Source organism: Boleophthalmus pectinirostris, unplaced genomic scaffold, assembly GCF_026225935.1.
Source record: "Boleophthalmus pectinirostris isolate CB_2022bp ecotype Guang Dong unplaced genomic scaffold, ASM2622593v1 HiC_scaffold_20, whole genome shotgun sequence".
Taxonomy (NCBI): domain Eukaryota; kingdom Metazoa; phylum Chordata; class Actinopteri; order Gobiiformes; family Gobiidae; genus Boleophthalmus; species Boleophthalmus pectinirostris.
In genome coordinates, this window is record NW_026571153.1 from 25,581,237 (window position 1) to 25,602,877 (window position 21,641).

Below are 21,641 nucleotides of genomic sequence, written 5' to 3' on the forward strand. Positions count from 1 at the left end.
TGCAACATATTTACCTTCCTAGAATAGACTCAATGCTCAATACCGATTTTGATACCACTCTTTCTTTAGACAATAGAATGTGATTTTCAGCATTAAATCGCAGTATTTTCTTCTCTTTTCCCATGTGGTTTTATATCTGTGTAATCCCTCAGTGGTCCAGGTAGGTTCTATAATGGTCCATGGGTGTGTACTAGTTTATGTGCTCTTATACTTGTTCTGATACAGCTCAAGAGCATTCCAAAGCTTTTCAAGAAAGCTTCATTTCTGTCCTGTGAATACAACCCCTTTTTGACATGGTTTAATTACTGGTTTTAGCATCTATTATTATCTGATTTTCTTTTGACAACCCAAGTGTGAAGAGAGTGTCCCATCACTCACGTCACATTTTAGTGCTTCGTTAAGGTTTATTTTTCAAAATTCTACCATCCCTTTGTAACTTTGACAGGCTCCTTGTGAATTAATCTTCCTTTGTTGCAGAGGAAACCGGAATATCGGGTTCATTAGAGTGGGAGGAGTCTCGCTGTCATTTAAGATCAGGCCAAACACGCCACACTCACTTTGGCAAACGGAATATTTTCCAGACACAACTGAAATACGAGGAAAGCTATAAGGTAATTAATTTTATATTCTCAAAAATATGAATTATATAGTAATAAAAACTAAACTCTAGTCAAGTTAAAATGACTTGAATTAAGTTTTTTTAATTAAGTAAATTTCACTTGAAAAGTAAAATGATCTGCCAGTGGTGATCTGCTACGTATAACATAAGAAAAACAACAACTTTTGCATTTAAAATAAGAAACAAAAAAACCCACACATGTTCCACTGGTAGATAATTTGGCTTGTCAAGTTGAATCTACTCCAGTAAAGTAAAATGTTGTTAATTTAAGTCATTTGAACTTACCTAGACATTGCTTTGTGCAGAAGAAACTACTGTCTTTACTACTTTTTTAAACAATAATTAGTCTACAGGAAAGAATGCAAATTTAAATCTGTTACATAAAAAATACTCAATTATTTAGTACAAAACTGAAAACAAATGAATATATAAATAAATAAATAATTTAGAATAATTATTTTAATCTAGTGACTGAAAAAACATTTAGATGAAGAAAAGACATGTGGCCATATTCAATCATGTTTTTTTTCATTCATGTTTTAAAGCGACAGTGTGCAACTTTTCAGCCAAAAATAGACAACAAAAAAAATGGCAATGTACATTTACTGGGACTTGTATTTCAGTGATTTTTTTTTTCTTCTAAACTGGTGCTAACAAAATGAAATGACATGGGCGATAAAAATAAATACACAAATACCTGGTTTTGGTTGTGTCAGCACAGTATGATGCTGCAGTTATGTAGACAATATCCACTGGACTCCTCATTGTTTTGGTCTGTTTCCATGGTAATTAATTAATTTTGGAGGTGATAATTCAAATATTGTGATAGACAGAACTCTGGAGCATCTGCAGTGAATGCATTTGAATTGTTGTTAGACCAGTGTTTCTCAAACTGTGGTCTGCGAGCTCCTTCCTGTGTTACATAGACAGATCTTCAGTTTGTGGGCTTGCCTAATTTGGAGTTCTTTTTATCCGCTTTTTGCCCTAATTTAAATCATTTTTGTTTAGAACTACATTAGGAAGAATGCAATCCACTTTTAGACCTGGTTTAGTCTTAGATTAGACCTTGAATAGTCCTGAAATCTGGAGCTACACGGTGCTGCCTGCATTTTTAAAACAAGAAAACTGAATAAAAATGATCGACAATAAGCAGCTATAGTGGAGATTTTGCCTCCAATCCGATTGCGAGTGAGTAAATTTAAGTAGTTTTTTATATTTTTGCAAGACATCCTAAATTTCTGTTTCTGTTTTTAATAATGTAGAGTAAACAATGAACAATTTGAGGAATAAAACTACATTTAACCACATGAAGCCACTGTAAATTGCATTAACTTACCATTTGTATAGGGAAAACCTGAGAAAAGTTGTTAATTAATTTTAAGGTGTGTTTTGGGTAATATAATTTTTTTTGGATGACCTAATGACCAGTGCCAGTAATGTCCCCTGGAGCCTGATAGATACATATTTAGACTTGGTATTATAATAATAAGATTACATTTAGTTTCAAAAGGAGCATTGTACTGTTAGAAAATGACCAAAACTAATCAGATAACCTTGATACAAAACTATAAAAAAATACTTTCTTTATGAAGATCCAGATGAGAGGAACAGAGGAGAGAGTGTAGTTAGTTGAGCACACTTAATAGCTCAGTTAAATTGTATGTGCATACTTTGTTTACTGGCAGCCTATTTGGCTCAGTAAAGGCTCTGATTAACAAGTAGTGAGTGTTCCCAACTACACATTATCACAAACAAACGTGACCAAGGAGCAGAGGGGAGGGTCAGATGATGTAGAGGATACACATGAGAGGGTCAGGGGAGCGGCAGTACTTAATGCCTTAATCTAGAGCACACATAATTGCACGAGCTAAGTTATATAAGCACACTTGGTTTACTGGCAGTCTGTTTGGCTCAGTGAAGGCTTTAATTAGCGAATAATTGCTGACCGGCCCACACCTACACATTATCCCAAACAAATGTGACTGAGCTCTCACCTCTCCACCTCTCTGTGCTTGTACTGCATAAAAGAATCAATAATAGAGCAGTCAGTCGAGAGTCAAAAGTTCCATTACCTCACCTATTAACCCAATGGCCTGTTTAGCAAAGGAAATCAGAACAAATAAATGAATGTTTGAAGTCAATAAGAGAAGACTAAAATCTGAACTTTTAAGATCTTATTATGTTTTATGTAAAATTGACTCTTGTGAGCTTTTAGTCATGTTATAATGTTATTACCTCTTCAAAAACAGCCCTGGAGTTGTATTTTTTTTCAATCACATGTGACTGAGTAACCCTTTATTATTACTCTGTCTACACCTCGTAATCTCAAAATGCTCCGTTCCACCTTGTGATGTCATTGGGCGGTATAGTTTTCAGATACATGTAAGTTAAATTCAGTAGAGAAACACTAAACTGTTCATCTGAGATGTGAGAAATAGATGTTATTTATACGGTGGTGACCAATGAGCTCTTTTGTTTCAGACAGAGGACAGAGGAAGTGGGGACCAGAGTGATATCAATCTGAATAAAAATACAGAGAGAGTCACTCGGGATTTACCAGGCAAAATGCTGGATATAGTTGTAATCTAATCATTATTTGATGTGTTTTGTGTTGTGCTTTTCTCTGTTGCAGTTGTAAACATGTCAGGTGCATTTTTGGAAGACCAGTTTCGGTGCAGTATTTGCCTGGACATCTTTAAGAACCCAGTGTCCATCCCATGTGGACATAACTTCTGCCTGGGATGCGTCAGGCGCTTCTGGGACACGAGATCCAAAGCTGAGTGTCCACTGTGCAAAGAGACCTTCAAGAACCGTCCAGACCTGCGTGTCAACGTGGTGCTCAGAGACTGTGCGAATGAGTTCAGAAGGTCTCACCAACGTACACTTTAAATAATGTTTTAAAGGGTTTATATTACGCTATTTGATCCATGTTATAATGTTTCCTCATTACAAACAGACCTGGAGTTGTGTTTTGTTTCATTCAAGCATGTTTAACGCACAAATCCTTCATATCTAGGCCAAGTTTTTCTCTCAAACATAAATCTTCTACTCTGCCACATGTAAATACAGGAAGTGCTCCACTGTGTTTATAAAATCCATACACCTTGACTAAAATTATTTGGATGATGTCAGACTTGGAATGTCCAGATTGAACTAAACAACAGAACTAAAGAACAGAGCATTTTAAGCTTTGGAGATGTAAACAGACTAATTATAAAGGATTACTCAAACATGTGTGAATGAAACAAAACACAACAGTTATGCTTTTAATTGATTTGAACATCATTAACATAGATCAGAAAATAGAGTAATATGAGCCTTTTAATATAGAAAGTACTTGTGCCTCCATAGTATGAACAAAATCTAGGAAACTGCAAATTGGCAGAGAACTGACTGATATTTTCACACACAGGATATCTAAACCCAGGGTCAAACCCAACCCTACTCCCCCTCCACGTCGCCATGTCCCAAAGCAGATCTCCAAATCGGATGATGTTTTCTGTGATATGTGCGTGAAGGAGGGAGTGAGTGACCGGACACAGGCTCTGAAGTCCTGCTTGGTGTGCAGAGAATCGTACTGTGAGCTTCACCTGGGCCCTCACCTGAGAGACCCTGTCCTGACCCGCCACATGCTGACTGACCCGGGCACCTTCACCTCCAGCCACACCTGCCGCAAACACAATCACCTGCTCCACATGTTCTGCCAGAGGGAACATCTGCTCGTGTGCCCCAAGTGCACCAAGCACGATCACAAGTACCATGAGGTGGTGCCCATCGACGTGGAGAGCCGCCGTGTCAGGGTGAGCATTTAAACTCTAGAACTAAGGCCCATGTGCTGTTAGCATGCTTGTTGTTGTTGGGAGTCTCTGAATTCTCACCATTTCATCTGGGGGTGGGGCTGAAGGCCAATGCATATGGAGGCGCTTTGACATGTGGCAAAATTGCCGCCTCTGATGTCAGTCAAAGCTAACTAATTGGTGTGTGCTGTATGCAAGGAGTTCATTTCATAAGCAGCAGATGTAATTACAACAAATATTTAGGTTCAGTGACATTTTGTAATCTGTGATCTTTATTGATACTTTATTGATTTCCTTCTGGATCAATAATATCAGTGATATCAACAGTGTTTTGCATAACTTTGTTTGGGGGGAAATGGTGCCACTGATGTATAAACAGAAAGTAAAAGAAAAGCTAGATGTCTTTTTGTTATAATTAATTCCCATGGCAAAGGAGTGGTTCACTGCTGTTGAATACAGGAATTTTACATCATATGGTGCAGCAGAACTTCCAGAGAAAACTTTTCAAGATCTTCCAGAGGAAATACTTAGAGGGAATGAACCATTTCATCACAAATGGACTTTTCTACAAGGAGTATCTGTTAAAAAAAAAAGAATCATTCTGAACATTCCATGCCCATGCCAAACACATCACTGGAGTAGACTGTCTGACCAGTTAATTTTCATAGCAGTTCCAAAGCTGCTGCAGGACTCCCTAAAAACTCTGCATTATGAACAGGTACTTAATGTTCTATTGCAACCATGGCAACAACATGAGACAACCGGACAAGCAGAGAAGAGGATTGGTTCTTTGCAGAGGACGTTCTATCAACTATTGCAGTCTTTGTGATTTGATAACTGCATCAGCTGTTGCTGTTGATTTGTTTGAAACTTATTGTGTGGCCCTATCTTATGGACTAAAGTCATATTTAATATGACCTTTTTCAGAATGAAATGAAGAAAGCTGAGGCAGACTTTCATCACATGATCCAGGCTCGAACAAAGAAGATTCAGGAAATCAAGAACAGCTTGGACGTGAGCAGAGTGAGTAATGTTTAGAGATACTTAAAGGTGCACTGTGTGACTTTTTATTGGTTTTACCTGAAATATGCCATAAAGCTGATGTATTTTGCATCTGTTGAATTACAGGTGCATATACAAGTTGTTGTTTACTGTTTAATAATGTTAATTTTTCTTTGTGAATGATTTCCAGAAACAAAAAGAAGAGGAGTTGCAGAGGACTCTGCAGGTTTACTCCACAGTGAAATCGGCCATAGAGAGCCACCAGGGGGCGCTGATCATGGAGTGCGAGTCCAAACAGGAGGAGTTGGCAAGAAGGGCCCAGGATCTGCAGAAGGAACTGAACCAAGAAGTGAACGAGATCCAGAGACGACGCGGAGAAATGCACCAACTGGAGCTTGTCGATGACCCCCTACATCTTATTCAGGTATGGGTTAAGTCAGATGCCCTCCCTGTGTCTCCATGGGATCTTATAGTGTGAAAAAGCTACTAACCCTGTAGTTTAGACCTCTACAAACACATCCTGAAATGTCCCTGTGTTTGTTTGAGATCTGATCTTTCTGGTGTAGGGTGCACCACCTGCTTCTCTCCATGGAGATGTTATTGGTTTGACTGGAATGTTCCACAGTATCTTATTACTCTTACCGTGGATCTCCATGGAAATAAGCAGGCAGCACCATTAGGCCAGGTCAGATCTGTGGAGAGGCCAGGTCAGATCTGTGGAGAAGCGAACTCACTCACACTACCTATTTTAAAGAGTTTTTATTCTCCACGAACCAGGAAGAACAGCCGATGTACTGTTAACTAGAATGTGTTAAGTACAGGACTTTAAACCAGGAGCAACTTGACTAAAATTCCCATCTCACTTGTTCCAGAGTTTTCCGGCGCTCATGGTCCCCACTTTCACTAACGACTTGTCCCAAATGAAGCTTCAGCCGAGCTCCTCCATCAGTGCTGTGAGGAATGCCTTCTCCAAGATGGTGGACTTCTGCCTGGAGCTCCAGAAACAGCTGACTGCAGAGGGTAAGAGAACATGTCAATCAAACTATTAAATATATTACATAATAAAACAAGTCATTAACAGTTGGTCTTTTTCCATTGTAGAAGTCAGCATGATGACCCAGTATGCAGGTATGTCAGTCATATGATTATTATGTGTCATTTCTTGGAAAGAGACAGTTAAAGTGAGATACATGTACAATGCTCTCTGAAAATGAACTTATCTAAGTTTTGTAAAAGGAAACAAATATGTCTGAGCTTTTTTAGATACTTCTTTTCGGTGTGCACCTGCTGAGGTTTAGTGGGCAAAACTTAGTGCATAGGTGTATATCAGCTAAGGGACCAATAAGAATATAACAAAAATAAGGCAGACAGTAAATAAAAAACATGCTGTGGTGGTGAGGTCCTTCCCATGGATTTTTTGATAAAATAAATGTATTTTCTTGTAATCTAGGTAAATCAAATTTTTAACAATCTGATATAGAACTTATAGTTTCATATATTCAAGAATTGCAACCTTCATGATTTGATACTTCATGTTGTGATTAACCTTGTAGCTCTAATTCACACTATTTATTTTTAATTTTTAATTTCAAGATTAAAATTTTCCCTTTTTTTTCTTTAGTGGACGTGACCCTTGACCCTGTCACCGCAGCTGGGTGGCTCATCCTGTCTGCAGATGGAAAAAAGGTACACGCGACAGTAATATTTTTCTTATTATAACTTTTAATCACACTTTAATTACACCTTCCATTCTATGAACCAACACCTAGAAATGCAAGCCTCGCCTTCATCTTGACAAACTACTTAAATCATAATTGTTATAATGCTATGTTCTTAATATGATTCTAAAGTGTACAATCATAAACTATCCAACAAATCGTGTATCACAATCCTTGTGTGTCTGTTTAGACTTCTACAAACATGTTCTGAAATGAGTGGGATTCTTGGATTAGTCTAAAGTTCACATTTCAGTCTCTCTCAGATGTGACTGTTCCTGGACATGTCTATAACCATTGTCTGATAGTTCAATGCTTTAATTTTATTCATATTATTTCGTGGTTGATGTGTAGGTGAGCGTGAGCCTCCAGCAGAGACGCAGTTCTCTCTATGACGATCCAAAAAGGTTCGACTCCTGTGTCTCAGTCTTGGGCAAACAGAGCTTCACCACAGGGAGACACTACTGGGTGGTGCAGGTAAACAAAAGTGTTTTTATATAGTTCTTATTAAATCTTTCTAACTGATCAAAAATGGTTCAGTTGATTGTATGTGCTTGTGGTTACAGAAGCAAAGTTGTGAAGCTAGTTTTCGGACTTCTGTGAAAAAACAATTATCATTTTGAATTGAATTTCCAAAGCAGTTCCATTGTGATGCTCTGGGACTCCCTAAAAACTTGGTGCTTCGTCCCAGGGTGCAACCACGGCAACCCACTTTGAAACCATAGACTGTTTATCTAAATGGACTTTGCTAACCTGCTACCCACAGCGTTCCAAATAGGAAGTGGGCATGGGTTCTATCAACTCCAATTCACTTTGTATTGAAAAACTGTTGCCCGTTTCTCTGTAACTGCTTCACTGAGCCTTGTCATTTTGGTCTTAAAATGTTTGGGTTAACACACTCTATGTGATCCTGGTGTTTTTATTTTGCAACTTTAACTGTAAATTAAAATGTGAAGATTAATAGCAAACAAAAGAAGTGCCTTCTTTTGCCAAAGTCACTCCCGGTAGTGTTAACAACAGGTTTGATTGACAGTGTTAATAGATGAAGGGGTGTTACCTTCAACATCTTCGCTCCAGATTGGCTCTTTGGTTGCTATGATACTCGTGGTCGAAATTCTTATTTTCCCTAACACTTTTCCCTGTGTTCTGTTTCAGGTGGGCGAAAAAACCGACTGGGACCTGGGCATCGCTAAAGAGTCGATAAATCGTAAGGGAGCGATCACAGTGCGTCCTGACTGTGGTTTCTGGGCCATCTGTCGCCGTAAGGGCGGCTGTTTGAGCGCATGCACTAGCCCCTCTGTGCCCATCCCTCTCCTCGACACCCCCCAGAGCATCGCCATCTTCCTCGACTACGAACAAGACGAGGTCTCCTTCTATGACGCAGAGAACAAAGTGCACATCTACACCTTCAGCGAGTGTGGTTTCAACGAGCCGCTATATCCATACTTCAATCCCTGTCTCCTTGAAAACGGGAAGAATGCCGGGCCCCTGATCATTGTCCCCGTGGAGACAGTGATCACAGGTGGCAAGGTCATATTATGAAAAGTTGTGCCCTTTTAAAGAGGTCACCAGTAATGGGACGATGAATTGTATTCAATTCACAGAATACTCAACTGATACATTGCAATGACATCATGCTGGCGTTGTTCTACATGTATCTCTAATGGTGGAATGTTCAGCAGTTACCGTGGCTGTTGTAGTTTCAGTTATGTCAGTTCTATTAGGTCAGACTGCGTGAAAATGAAGCTCAGATTCAAGTCTCACTTGGAGTAATAGAGCTCCAGACAGAACAGAGCCTTAAGTTAGCATCACACCCCAAGGGAATGTTGATGACATGAGTAGCAGTAGTTTGAGGGCTTACCTGTGTAAAGTGTGTTTTGTAACATACACTAGCTGTTACATGGTCCAAGCAGAGTCATGTGTTCTGAATACTTTCACATTAAGTCATATTGTATTATAGTGTAAAAATATGCATTTATTTATCACTGATTATAGAAGGAAAAATGTACAAGTTGTTTTTATTTTAATTGTTTGTTATTCTTTTTTTTATTTTTTATTTTTATGAGGCATTGAAGGAGTGGACACACTTTACAAGGCCAATGTTATAACATGGCTAAGAGATCAGTACTCCATGAGCATCACCGTAGCAACGGGTAAACAAACAAACTACTGTTAGGAGGGACTAGCTTCAACTAAAACAGCAATAACTAACACTTTGAACATCCACAGACAATTAAAAAGTTTGTGAACTATTTTCATTTGGTGGGAAACTTTGATTTATTTTTAATTCCAAATGCACCCTTGTCTCTCGTATTGTCAATGAATCCTCAGAACAACAGAAGCTAGAGTCACTGCGGCTCCTGCAGGCTAAAAATATCTGTTATTATTGTGTAGTTTTGTAAATATGCATGTTTAGTTTCTTTATTTGGGTTATTGCATGTCTCTATGTACATATATTTCTACTGTTTTACTCATGATTGTGAAGGATACAAAGAATTTGCTGTGAAACATTAAGTGACTGTTACATGTTGGACACAGTCAAAATCATATATATATATATATATATATATATATATATATATATATATATATATATATATATATATATATATATATATATAGATATATAAGATTTGAGAAAACATTAAAAAGTAAAAAAATAAAAAAAAATTCTCTGTTTTGCCATTTTTTAGATTTCAAATTTTAGTTCCTGGAATTTATGACTTCCTGTTACTGGGCCAAAACGTCTGTAATGTACACAGAAATCCCCATTTAACAAATAAAATGGTAAGAAAACCCTTTTAGTTTTTGATATTATGTTTAAAGTAGAGCCCGACCGATATGGATTTTGCTGTGGCCGATATGAAACCGATATAATGGGAGTTGAACCAGGTCTAAACCAGGACTGAAAAAGGACTAAACCGGGACTTATTTATTTTATGCTAAACTACAGCCACATATGCTCGTTTTTTTTGTTTTTTTTTTATCCTACGTACACGCAAATTTCTCAAAGTTTCGTTTTCAGCCGCTGCCGCTGTCAAACCACGAATCTGCACGCGACATGAAGAGAAAAAAAGTGAGAGAAAGAGAAAACACGGCTCCCAGTAAGGATCAGGCTCCCGTCGTTCCCTTCAAAGAGCCGGATCTAAGAGTCATTTCGTTCGCGACGGACCCATAACTAGTAAAGAAAGTAGCGCTATTAGCCTTTAGCCGTAAATACGTGCGCGCCGCAGTAATTAATTATATGCGCAAATGTCATAATTCACACGTCTATTCACAGCTCATTTACATATCAGTGCAGGTCCAGTAGCAAATATACGGCCAATATAGTCACTTTAGAACAGACCAATAGAAAACAGTCTGTTTATGTGCTGGAGCTACAGCAGCTAACCCATAACAAATGACAAAAACTAGCTTCAAAGTCGACATATTTCCAACACTCACCGCTCATACAGGCTCCTCCTCACATCACAAGTCTGCACTAATAAATGTCCTTTTAATTCAGACTCAAACCGATTGTCCGTAAAAAGAATATAATCTCAGTGTTTGGATCTGTGCCTGCAGGTGTAAACAAACACAGGTGAGTGACTCGACTCTGTGGTGTGTTCAGGGACAGTACGGACACACACAGACAAATGACTCCGTAGATAAATACTGATGTGGAGCCACATATTAGGACAATTCTCTGTCTGTAAATTGGATTAAATGAACATAATGTAGAGAGTCTAAGCTTTATAACGAGGTATCAGCAAGCATATCGGCCAATAGCCGCTATGCCTCCAGTTGCCCCTATCGGCTGATAATATCGACCAACCGATATATCGGTGGGGCTCTAGTATCAGAAAAATCTGTTTCTTGTGTGTAAATTTTCCTGAAATTTTGGACAGAATTCTCCCAAACGTGAACTCCTGTCATTTTCAACATATTTTTAAACTTTTCTTCACAAACTGCTTTTTGATTTGTGTAAAACTATAATTTATATTCGCCGAATGTTATGTAAGTCAAAATTTGCATGATAAAAACTTGTCATACGCACTTGTCTAATCCTGACCTCAAAAATTCAAAATATTCAAAATAAACCACAAACACACATTTTTACATTTATTTTACATTCTCCACATTATCATCTATTTATATCAGTGTTTTAAATGTTTAAATAGTCAGCTGTTCATATTCAAAAACACATCTTTAATCCTAAATCAACAATATGGTGCAAAGTTTGTAAAGTTTGGATGGTCGTGCTTCATGACCGTGACCGAATGTAAAGAAAGAGACTGCTGCTGTTTCATAAGAAGGTATTTACGCTACAGTGCAGGTGCCATTCTGATAAAAACAAACATAAAATAAAATCAATGTTGGCGACGTGATGAGTGAAAAAGTTCTTGTCCTATTTCGGTGTGTTTGTCAGTCACCATTTCCAGAATAAAGTCTGTAAAAACTGAAATGCCTTATCCCGTGCAAATGTAAAAAACTCAGACGTCGTGGGGTTAATTTAAATTTTACAGACTTAAAACTAATCCCGTGGAATCCCGGGCTTTAGTCTCTGAATGCAAACGTCTGTTATTGTTCCATTATACAGTACCAGTCAAAAGTTTGGACTCACCCTCTCATTCAGTGTTTTTGTTTACTACTTTATACGTTTTATATGCATACAGAAGATATCAAATATGAAGTAAGATGTATGGAATTACATAGTAAAGAAAAGAAAGTTAAATTAAAAACAATATATATTTTAAAACCAAATCCTCAAATTACCCACCTTTTGCTTTGTCAAAAAACATTTACTAGAGTTTAATCCCATATATCTTGCTTCATATATTTCATGTCTTCTGTATAAATGTAGAAAGTAGAAAGAAAAAAGAAAATTTCACTGGTATTGTAGATTAAGGGTAAAAAACACACCAAGGAACTGTGAGAAATAAATTTTTGAAACATGATGACTCATTTACTCATTAAAAATTATTGTCAGGACTATAGACTCTAACACACAGACAGACTAAAATAGCTTGAGGAAAGGAAAATTGGAGTAAAATTTAGTTTCGAGTTAGCAAGTGTTTAGGTTAAAAGAACTAAATGTATCCTGCTCTTTTACAATTTTATTTAATCCAAGAGAACCACATCTGAACCTGTGTTGCCACTGGCAACACAGGTTCACATGTGGTAACAGGTTAACGTTCTGGCAACTTGCTAGAGCTTTAACCTGCAGGTAGAGAACACATCCTGATTTGTCTCATTCTCAGTACTGTATTTTCCAGACTATAAATCGGTCTGGAGTATAAGTCGCACCAGCCAGAAAATACGTAATGAAGAAGAAAACAAACATATATAAGTCGCACTGGACTATAAGTCACACTTTTTGGGAGAAATTTATTTTATAAAATCAGAGACCAGGAACCGACATTTCACTTTGAAATTCAAGTTCTAGTAATAACAACAGAGAACAACAGACTGTTAATGTCACATATGAACAGTTCTTCAGATAAATACAGCATAAACAACAGAACAGAACAAGTTTACCAAACTCTCCATCTCACTCCAAATCACTAAATCTATTGAATTCCTCATCCTCTGTGTCACTTCTGAGCAACTCCACGACCTTCGGAGGTAAATGAAGCGCCACTTCCTCTTCTGTGTAGCTGTCATCAGATTCAGCATCAGTTCCAGTTAGAATTATTCCGGCCTCTCTGAATCCTGATAGGATGGTGTTGATTGTCTTTAGGTTTGTTTAAATTTGAAACTGTCAGTGCTACAGAAGTAATGGTGAAATTGACTAACATGATACCAAACAGGACAGTGGCTCTCTCTTGCAAAGTGACAGTGGTACAGGAGTACACAAACCTAGAGCGCCCTCTCGTGGCTGTCAGTGTGAAAATTTTAACATACAAGTCACACCGGAGTGCTTATAGTTAGAAAAATATGGTATGTGGACAGACAAGGCATCATGTGAATGCACAGAACCTCCAAAATTCCCTCACTGATCCATGATTGGCTGTAGGAAAGGTGCTGGGTTTAGGTAATGACCATTCAGATCAGAGAGAAACATTTTAGTTTTAAACACATTGGATTTCACCACTGAAACAAATAAGAGACTCATGTGTGGCTCATTCTGCTTTCTGACTGAATAATCGTCTTGAACCAAAACATCATATTATGACATAAACAACTCAGCATCAGGTCCAATGTTTTTGTAATTCAGAATAAATAAGTATTACAGTAGTTATCAGTAAAAGCTGTATTTGATTTGAGCATGTTTATCTCGTGTTTGGAGCCCCCTAGTGGTAAAAAACAGGTTGAAACTTCATACATTTTTCAACAGTAATACAGTAACATAAATACTTTTAAAAAACTCTTTTAACACTTTAACAGCCTAGTTTGTTGGATTTATAGGTGCTGAAATGTACTTCTGAATTTGGGGGAATTGTGCATGTAGTTACATTTGTGTGTGCCAGACAGCAGAGGGAGCAATTGTATTGAAAGAAATAATAATAGATACCAGTCAGACACAGTCCTCCTTTTTTAAGTACAGGTTGCATTGTACCATCTTATAGTCTACTTATAATGTTATACTTACTATTTTTATTTTATTTAACCTTTACTTTACCAGGAAATATCCCATTAAAACACATAGTTATAACACACATACAAACAAGAATAAGATAACATGAGGACTACAGATTACTGAAGCAGTCTGAGAGGCTTTCTTCCTAAACTCCGGAGTACGAGTCACCATTTCTCTGTGTGAGTAAAGTGCAACTGTAGGGAGTCAGGAGTGTGAGCATAACCTTGTAAATAAAATAATGTGCCTCTGCCCTCTAGTGGATAGTGGAGGCTATTACACTCATAAGTACAGTCACAATCACGGCTCTGCGTTTTGTTACAAACCTCAATAAAACATGAGAAGCAAAACAGATAAAATAAATATTATTACGGAAGAAAAGAATATGTTTTAATTTCTTCACCAGAAACTACACTATGTGTGGTTTAAAGTGAACTGCTTTACTCTTCAATACTCTAGAATAACCTTAAGTTGTACCTTTTATTTTTAAATGTTTTTGTACAGTTGTGATTGTCAATAGAAAGCCTCTAATATCTGCTGGTGCACTGAGGAGTCAAGCAGTGTCAATGAGGCTAAAACAATAATTTCAAAGTCTGTCAATTCCAGTATTGAAATGATCCAAATGATTCTAGTGAAGGTGTATGGAGTTTAAAAACACAGTGGAGCACTTTCTATATTACCACATGACATCACAAGGTGGAACAGAGGGTTTTCTGTTTGAGAAAGAAACTCAGGCTAAATATGCAGTGTGTGTGTGTTAAACTTGTGGGAATGAAGCAAAACACAATTCCAGGTCTGTTTCTGATGAATTGACACTTTTTCTTAGTTTCTTCATCTAGCACAAGAATTTGAAGTCTTTTTGATCTACTAACTCTGCTGGCAGCAACATAGAATTGGCCATGGCTGAAGAAATCTCTCATGCAGAAAACTCCTATACGCTGTAAAGACTGACTTATTCACAGTCATAGGAAAGCATGGCCTCACTGAAAACTATTTATGGTGTAAGGTGAATGGAAAGATGTTGTCAGATGGAATGAGAGTGATACGTGGAGTCAGTAGACTGCACTGAGCATTCACACCTATTACAGATGTCGCAACAATAGATGAGGAAGTATCTTGAACCACTGCAATATCCATTTTGTTGGTCAAAGTCCTGAGTAGCATGATGACCTTTCCTAATTTCAAGGTGATACAATGTGGAGGCATTCGGGATGGAAAATAAGAAAATCAGTTGGGTACATACTGTGTGGCGGCCATCACCATATGTACAGATACATATGTGTAGCCCATCTATATAATATATTTTGATGACATGTTAAATTATGTAGTATTTATCAATTACAGTATATGCACTGTTAATTTATTAAATTTGAATGTAATTAATACACTGTAGCATCCAGAGCAGCCAGGAAATGGGTGGTGCCAATAGTTGGGGGTCCAGCTATAAAAGTAGGTCAGACACGCCCATCCAGGTGTTGTGAGTGTGGCCTGCGCTCAGGTGTTGTAGCCCTGCGTGCCTCGCATGTAATGAACCGCTTTGATAAAATAAACGTTGCAAAATGGAACTATTCGCCTGGATTATTTAAGAGTGCAACATATGTATATGAACAGACAAACAAACCAACAAACCAACAGGAGGAGACAGAGACAGCCATTCCTTGCATTAATAGATAGATAAAGGTTTCAACACAGAACTATACACAACCATACTGTGAACTAACGGACCGCATCAGACTCAAAGGGGATGACTTTAGTCTGAGTCTCAGTCACTTCAGGACAATTGAATATAAAACATGAACATGAGTCAACCAGAGACTTTTTAAAGGCAGGTTTTGGCACTAGTTCTAATTTCTGCCTGTAATCCCCAGGCAGGCTCATGTTATAGTTCATAAAATCAAACAAAGAAAATGTAATCACTGTTCACTTCATTCACTTCAGAAACATCACCTTCTCTCCAGACACACACCAGTCACATTATGGAAGCAGCTTTGGTTTGAGAGGAGCCATTGTTTCTCCAGGTGTGAGAATGTGCCATAGTTTGTACATGTGATGTGCAAACGGCATGTGAAACTTCAAATATTGTGTTTTACGAGAATCTGACAGTGGTGGAACTGCCGGCTAATGATTCTAGAGCAGACCTGGGCACTGTCCAGCTCCAGGGCCACATACGGCCCTTTGGTTGATTCTGACCAGCCTGTTTAAATTCATTTGGAATTACAAAATAAACATATTTTATAATTTTACCTCATGCGTGGACTAAAGCTACATTGCTTTTATTTATTTTTTGTTTGTTTGTTTGTTTGTTTTATGACATTTTTGTAATGCAACCTAACTTTCTCATTGCTTAATCATAACACAAACTCTTACCAGTTTTACCAGTTTGTCAAAACCATGCTGTTTACTGCTTTTTATAAAGTAATACTAATATTAAAATTCATATTATGCAGAATTGAGTTAAGCATTTTGGCCTGACCCTCCACAATATTTTCTGTTTCTCATGTGGCCCCATGGAAAAAATAATTGCCCACCCCTGGTCCAGAGGTCTCAGGGCTGATTTAAAGCCAGTGACCTTGTTATGCAGTAAAGAAAATGTGGAATTATCATTGCATTTAGGGGCTGAGGCTTTAAGCTCAGGAGTTTGATGTACACATTACATATAATTATGCCTTATTTGACACCAGACTCTTGTTATTTTTGCTACTTATTTAAAATTTTATGCAACTCAAATCTGTCTTGGTCCAGTCCTGGTTTAATTCCAGTTTAATCCTGGTTCCATCCTGGTTTAGCCCTGGTTTAGTCCTGGTTTAGTCCTGACTCAGACCTGGTTCAGTTCTGTTTAGTTGTGCATATGTCTCAAAGGGTTTATGTTTTGATTTTTTTGTATTTATATTACTATTAACTAGTTTTAGACAGACACAAACACAATATATTTTCTTTAATCTATCAGAGACTGTAACTAGCCGCCTGCTGTTGTGAACACAGCCTATGCAGAGTAATTTGACTGATGCATTTAAAAGAAATGCTGAAGCTTAAGTTTCCATTCTAGAGAAGTCCTATATGAAAGTTGGCTCTGATCCAGCAGTATGATAAACATTAAACATGTGTGGCATGACCGGCTTTGAGGGTCTAGGCTGCAGGTGCTCTTACCTGGCGTTCCGTGGCGCTGCGCTGGTGGGCTATTTAAGCGCTCCCTTCTCAGTCGTTCCCCCTTTTGGCTCACACGCTCTTCCGGGCCTCTCCTTGTGGCCGCTCTGTCCTCCCGCTCAGGTAACTTCACTGTGTAACTTCCATGGCCGTATATCCAAATTTCTATCCACGTCTCTTTTTAGTGCCGCTGCTTGGCCACTGCTTGGCCGGTGCTCTGCACCGCATCAGTCCCTCGCTCCTCCGAGTCGCGGAGCACCTAGGGCGCGCTTTCATCTCCTCTGACCAAGGTAATGCACGCCCGATACTCCTCCACTCATTCATCCCTGCCCATACTTTAACCGGTGTCTCTCGGTAGCTCCACGGGTAAGACGAGTGAATCCCTCCCCATTGCGCTTGGCTGTGCGCCGCCGTGTCCCGTAAACCGCGGCGGCAGGTAACCAAAACCGTATTCCCACGTGCTACCTGTGCCAAACAATTCCCAAAATTGTCTGTTCGTAGCGTGTGCCGGTCCACGTGTTTGGACCACGTCTGGACGGTGTTATTCTGTGTAGTCGCCTTCAGCCTGGGGATTACGCACTGTCACACTCAACCACGGTATGTTTGGCCCAGATCCTTACGCTGCAGGCTCTGAGTTTAATCCCAAAATTTAACTTTTCAGGTGTCGGCGGGGGCCTGCAGCGGCGTGAGGACACCACCTCTGCTGTTTTGCTTTTAGTTTATTTTTGTTTGCTTTTAGTTTTATTTTGTTTTGCTTTTAGTTTTATTTTGTTTCGCTTTTAGTTTTATTTTGTTTTGCTCTGTTTTGTTTGTTGGGTTCTGTTTGCTCTGTTTCAGTTTTGCTTTGGGTTTTTGGGGTTTTGTTTTGCACTTTCAGTATTGTGTACCTGTTCACCCACTGCAGTGTTTTACTGGTTGCCTATTTTTATGAATGTAGCTACTTTTAGCATTTAAATCTGTCTTTTAAAACGACAGAAAATCAATAAAGATTGTGTAATTGATGGAACCTGGCTCCCTCTCCCTCTATGATATACTTACCTGTGTGCCTTACATTTACTTAATTTCCCCAAACTAGATTTGGGGTGGCGTTGTTGCAGCAACATATTATCACACTTAAACAATTCCCGGAGCGTTAACCCCTCGGTTGCCACATACTTGGCGTCGTTGGCAGGATTTATCAAGGCAGAGGCCCAGGTTCCATTTAAATTGTGATTATGGTGGCTATGGAAGACCAGTAGTGCTATTAAAAAAAAAAAAAAAAAAAAAAAAAATTTTGCTACTTGCTATCAGTATTGGGTGTCATCCAGCTCCATGCTTATTGTCTTGCATGTTTATTTGTTCTTTTTGTTTGCATGATTTAGTTTGCTGTGATTTATCTTTATTTGCTGTGATTTATTTTGACTTGCTGTGTATATTCTTAATTATATTGGCAGTGAGGTGCTGGAGCAACTGGTTTGTCCATCCTTTATTGTGGTGGCAGTTCAAAACATTAACTTTATTAACTACTGCTTCAAGATAGCTGTGCTCGTGAATTGCACTGTTTTGTGAAATGTCAATTGTAACCCCTTTTTGATTAATATATTCCTTTTTTTTCAGAAGCAAAACAGCAGTGGGTGGTGTGTGGGACCTTCCTTTTTTTGTTAGATTTTGGCTACGCTTGCGTGTCCCAATGGAGGAAGAGCTAGCGAACCTCAGGAACCAAATGGCTCAGCTGACTGCGGATAATGACAGGTTGCGTTCAGCGCAGGCAACCTCCAGTTCTGGTGCAGGTCCTTCTACTGCACCCACAGCTCAACCTACTCCTCCGCCCGATAGGTTAGTATTTATACCTCGTGATAGGAGATGTCCGATGTTTAGGGGGCACACTGGCATCGGCTTGGGTGAATGGGTGGAGGAGGTTCGGGCTTGCATGAGGGCGCGACACCTGTCACGGGCAGATCAGGCGTTCTTTTTGTACGACCATCTGGAAGGTGAGGCCCGTAATGAGATCAAATTCCGCTCCGAGGAGGAACGAAGCGACCCAGATGAAATAATCTCTATCCTTCAGGAGTTGTATGGGTGCTCCGAATCATATGTGGCCTTGCAGGAACAATTCTTTTCTCGGAAGCAACAAGAAGGGGAGACATTACAGGAGTTCTCTCTTGCCCTGCTGAGCCTTATGGACAAAGTTAAAGCATGTGCTCCCGCGCCTTTGTCAAATGCAGAGTCCTTGTTGCGCGATCAGTTTATTGAACATGTACTGGATGGTTCATTGCGGCGCACTTTAAAACAATATGTACGCCAGGATCCCACCGCAACCTTGCTTGTGGTCAGGGGGGAGGCGATGAGATGGGAGCGCGAGGGTCTGCCAGCTGGCATGCGCGGGCGTAGTAATTCAGTGCCTGCAGCCTTTGGCCTTCAATACGCTGTGCATGGGGAACCATCACTGACCACTCGCCACGCCCCAACTGAGGTAAGTGAGGTGAAAGAGCTTCTGAAAAAGCAGCAGGAACAACTTGATCTGCTGACCAAGAGTGTCGCCCTGTTACAGGCTGCGCAGGCCGGTCCACAGCGTAGTCGTTCACCGCGTCAGGGCCCCATTGTGTGCAATCGTTGCCAGCAGCCTGGCCATATCGCCCGACATTGTGATGGGCTTCGTGTCCCTAGTCAATGGGAAAACCGACCCACACAGCGCCAGTTCGGTCCCCAGGCGGAAAACTAGCGCCCACCGTGCTGCAGAGCCAAAGCTCGGGTGGGGCATCCACAGGCTCAACTAGTGTGTTTAAGGGTTTGGCAGATGCACCCAAGTTGATTGCGTCCTGCCCACATATCGTTGTGAATATGGCTGGAACAACTGTGCCATGCCTAGTTGATACAGGATCAATGGTGTCTACTGTGACCGAAGGGTTCTTTCGGCAGTATTTTGAGCCTTGGGGGGGAGGAACGCTTAAAGGCTTGTCATTGGCTCCAGCTCAGAGCAGCCAATGGACTTGAAATCCCCTACATCGGCTATTTAGAGTTAACTGTTGAGCTCTGCGGTAAAGTGATGCCCCACTGTGGTGTTTTAATAGTTAGGGACCCCCCAGGGAATGTTTCCCCACCAATCCCTGGAGTGTTGGGAATGAACATTCTTAGGAAATGCTACCAGGAGTTATTTGGACAGTTTGGACCGTCTCTGTTCAACACCGATCCCGTGGTAGCATCCCCTGCTCAGTTGGTAGACGCCCTCCAAAAATGTCATGCTGCGGACCTGCAGCCTTCCCCAAAACAGCCAGGTAAGGTTAAGGTGCAGGGAAGGAGGGCCGTTCGAGTCCCAGGGGGTGCTATGAAGATCGTTGCTGCTACCTGTTCTGAGCGGTACTCCAGTACCACAGCATTGTTTGAACCCCTGGAGGCTGGTCTGCCAGCAGGTTTGTTGGCATCACCAGCCTTGGTTCAGGTGGTCAGGGGTACCGCTTATGTTCCAATTGTCAATGTTGGTGACAATGACGTGCTGCTTTATCCTCGTACCCTAGTAGGGACACTGGACAATGTCACAGTGGTGAGCCTTCCAGCAGGGGTGACAGAGGTTCCCCCAGTGGCTGCGAGTGTCTCCTCACAAACTGCTGCTGCTCCAGCTGCGGACCTGTTTGCAGAAATTGACCTGTCCTTCCTGTCCCCTGAAGAACAGGTGAAGGTGCGGTCACTGCTTAGAAAGTACACCTCTGTGTTTGCTGCAAATGATCAGGATTTGGGTTGTACCAACCTGATCACTCACGACATCCCCCTACTGGATGATGTCCCGGTCCGGCAGCGATACCGCCGCATTCCTCCATCGGAATATGAGTTGGTGAAAGAGCATATCAATCAGCTCTTGAAAGCACAAATTATTAGAGAGAGCTCCAGCCCATATGCTTCACCTATTGTCTTAGTCCGGAAAAAGGATGGCAGCATTCGTCTGTGCGTTGACTACCGTCAACTCAATCTGAAGACCCGAAAGGATGCTTTTTCCGCTACCACGAATCGAAGAGTCACTCGATGCTTTGACAGGGGCCCGCTGGTTTTCCACTATGGACCTGGCCAGCGGGTATAACCAAGTCCCTGTTGCAGAGAGTGACCGGCACAAAACAGCTTTCTGTACGCCCTTCGGTTTGTTTGAGTGGAATCGTATGCCTTTTGGGCTCTGCAACGCCCCCAGCACCTTCCAACGGTTGATGCAACGTGTCTTTGGGGACCAGCAATGCCAGTCGCTCCTTCTTTACCTGGATGATATTGTTATATTTTCGTCCACGGTACAGCAACATCTGGAGAGGCTGGGCGTGGTGCTGGGGAGGTTGCAGAAAGAAGGGCTCAAGGCTAAACTGAGCAAGTGCCGTTTCTTCCAGCGGGAGGTGCACTACCTGGGCCATGTGATCTCCGATCAGGGAGTTGCCACGGACCCCAGCAAAATTGAAGTAGTAGTTAACTGGCCTACACCATCCACGGCTACGGAACTCCATTCCTTCCTTGGATTCGCCAGCTACTACCGACGTTTTGTCGAGGGTTTCGCCAAACTGGCTGCTCCCCTACATCGCAGAGTTGCTGAACTGACTGGTAAGAAGTCCAGGAAAAGGCCCGTCCGGAGTGATGCTGGACCCTGGACCCCAGAATGTCAGCAGAGCTTTGAGGCTCTAAAAGCCAAGCTCACCATGGCTCCGGTACTTGCCTACGCTGACTTCTCCCTCCCATTCATTTTGGAGGTTGATGCAAGTCATGCTGGATTGGGGGCAGTGCTCTCCCAGGAGCAGGAAGGGAAGGTGCGGCCTATTGCCTACGCCAGTCGAGGGCTGAGTCCGACTGAGCGTAATATG

General features: G+C 40.5%; 1 protein-coding gene across 1 annotated transcript; it reads left to right on the plus strand.

The window, feature by feature from the left end:
* The first annotated feature begins 475 nt into the window (after nt 1-475).
* Nucleotides 476-9,619, plus strand: LOC110153876 (E3 ubiquitin-protein ligase TRIM39-like). The gene is made up of 10 exons (XM_020917804.2): nt 476-611; nt 3,252-3,486; nt 4,032-4,419; nt 5,344-5,439; nt 5,609-5,842; nt 6,291-6,438; nt 6,520-6,546; nt 7,040-7,104; nt 7,488-7,610; nt 8,289-9,619. The coding sequence occupies exons 2-10, from the start codon at nt 3,260-3,262 to the stop codon at nt 8,673-8,675; spliced, it is 1,695 nt and encodes a 564-aa protein (XP_020773463.1). The 5' UTR covers nt 476-611; nt 3,252-3,259; the 3' UTR covers nt 8,676-9,619.
* The last annotated feature ends 12,022 nt before the right edge of the window (nt 9,620-21,641 follow it).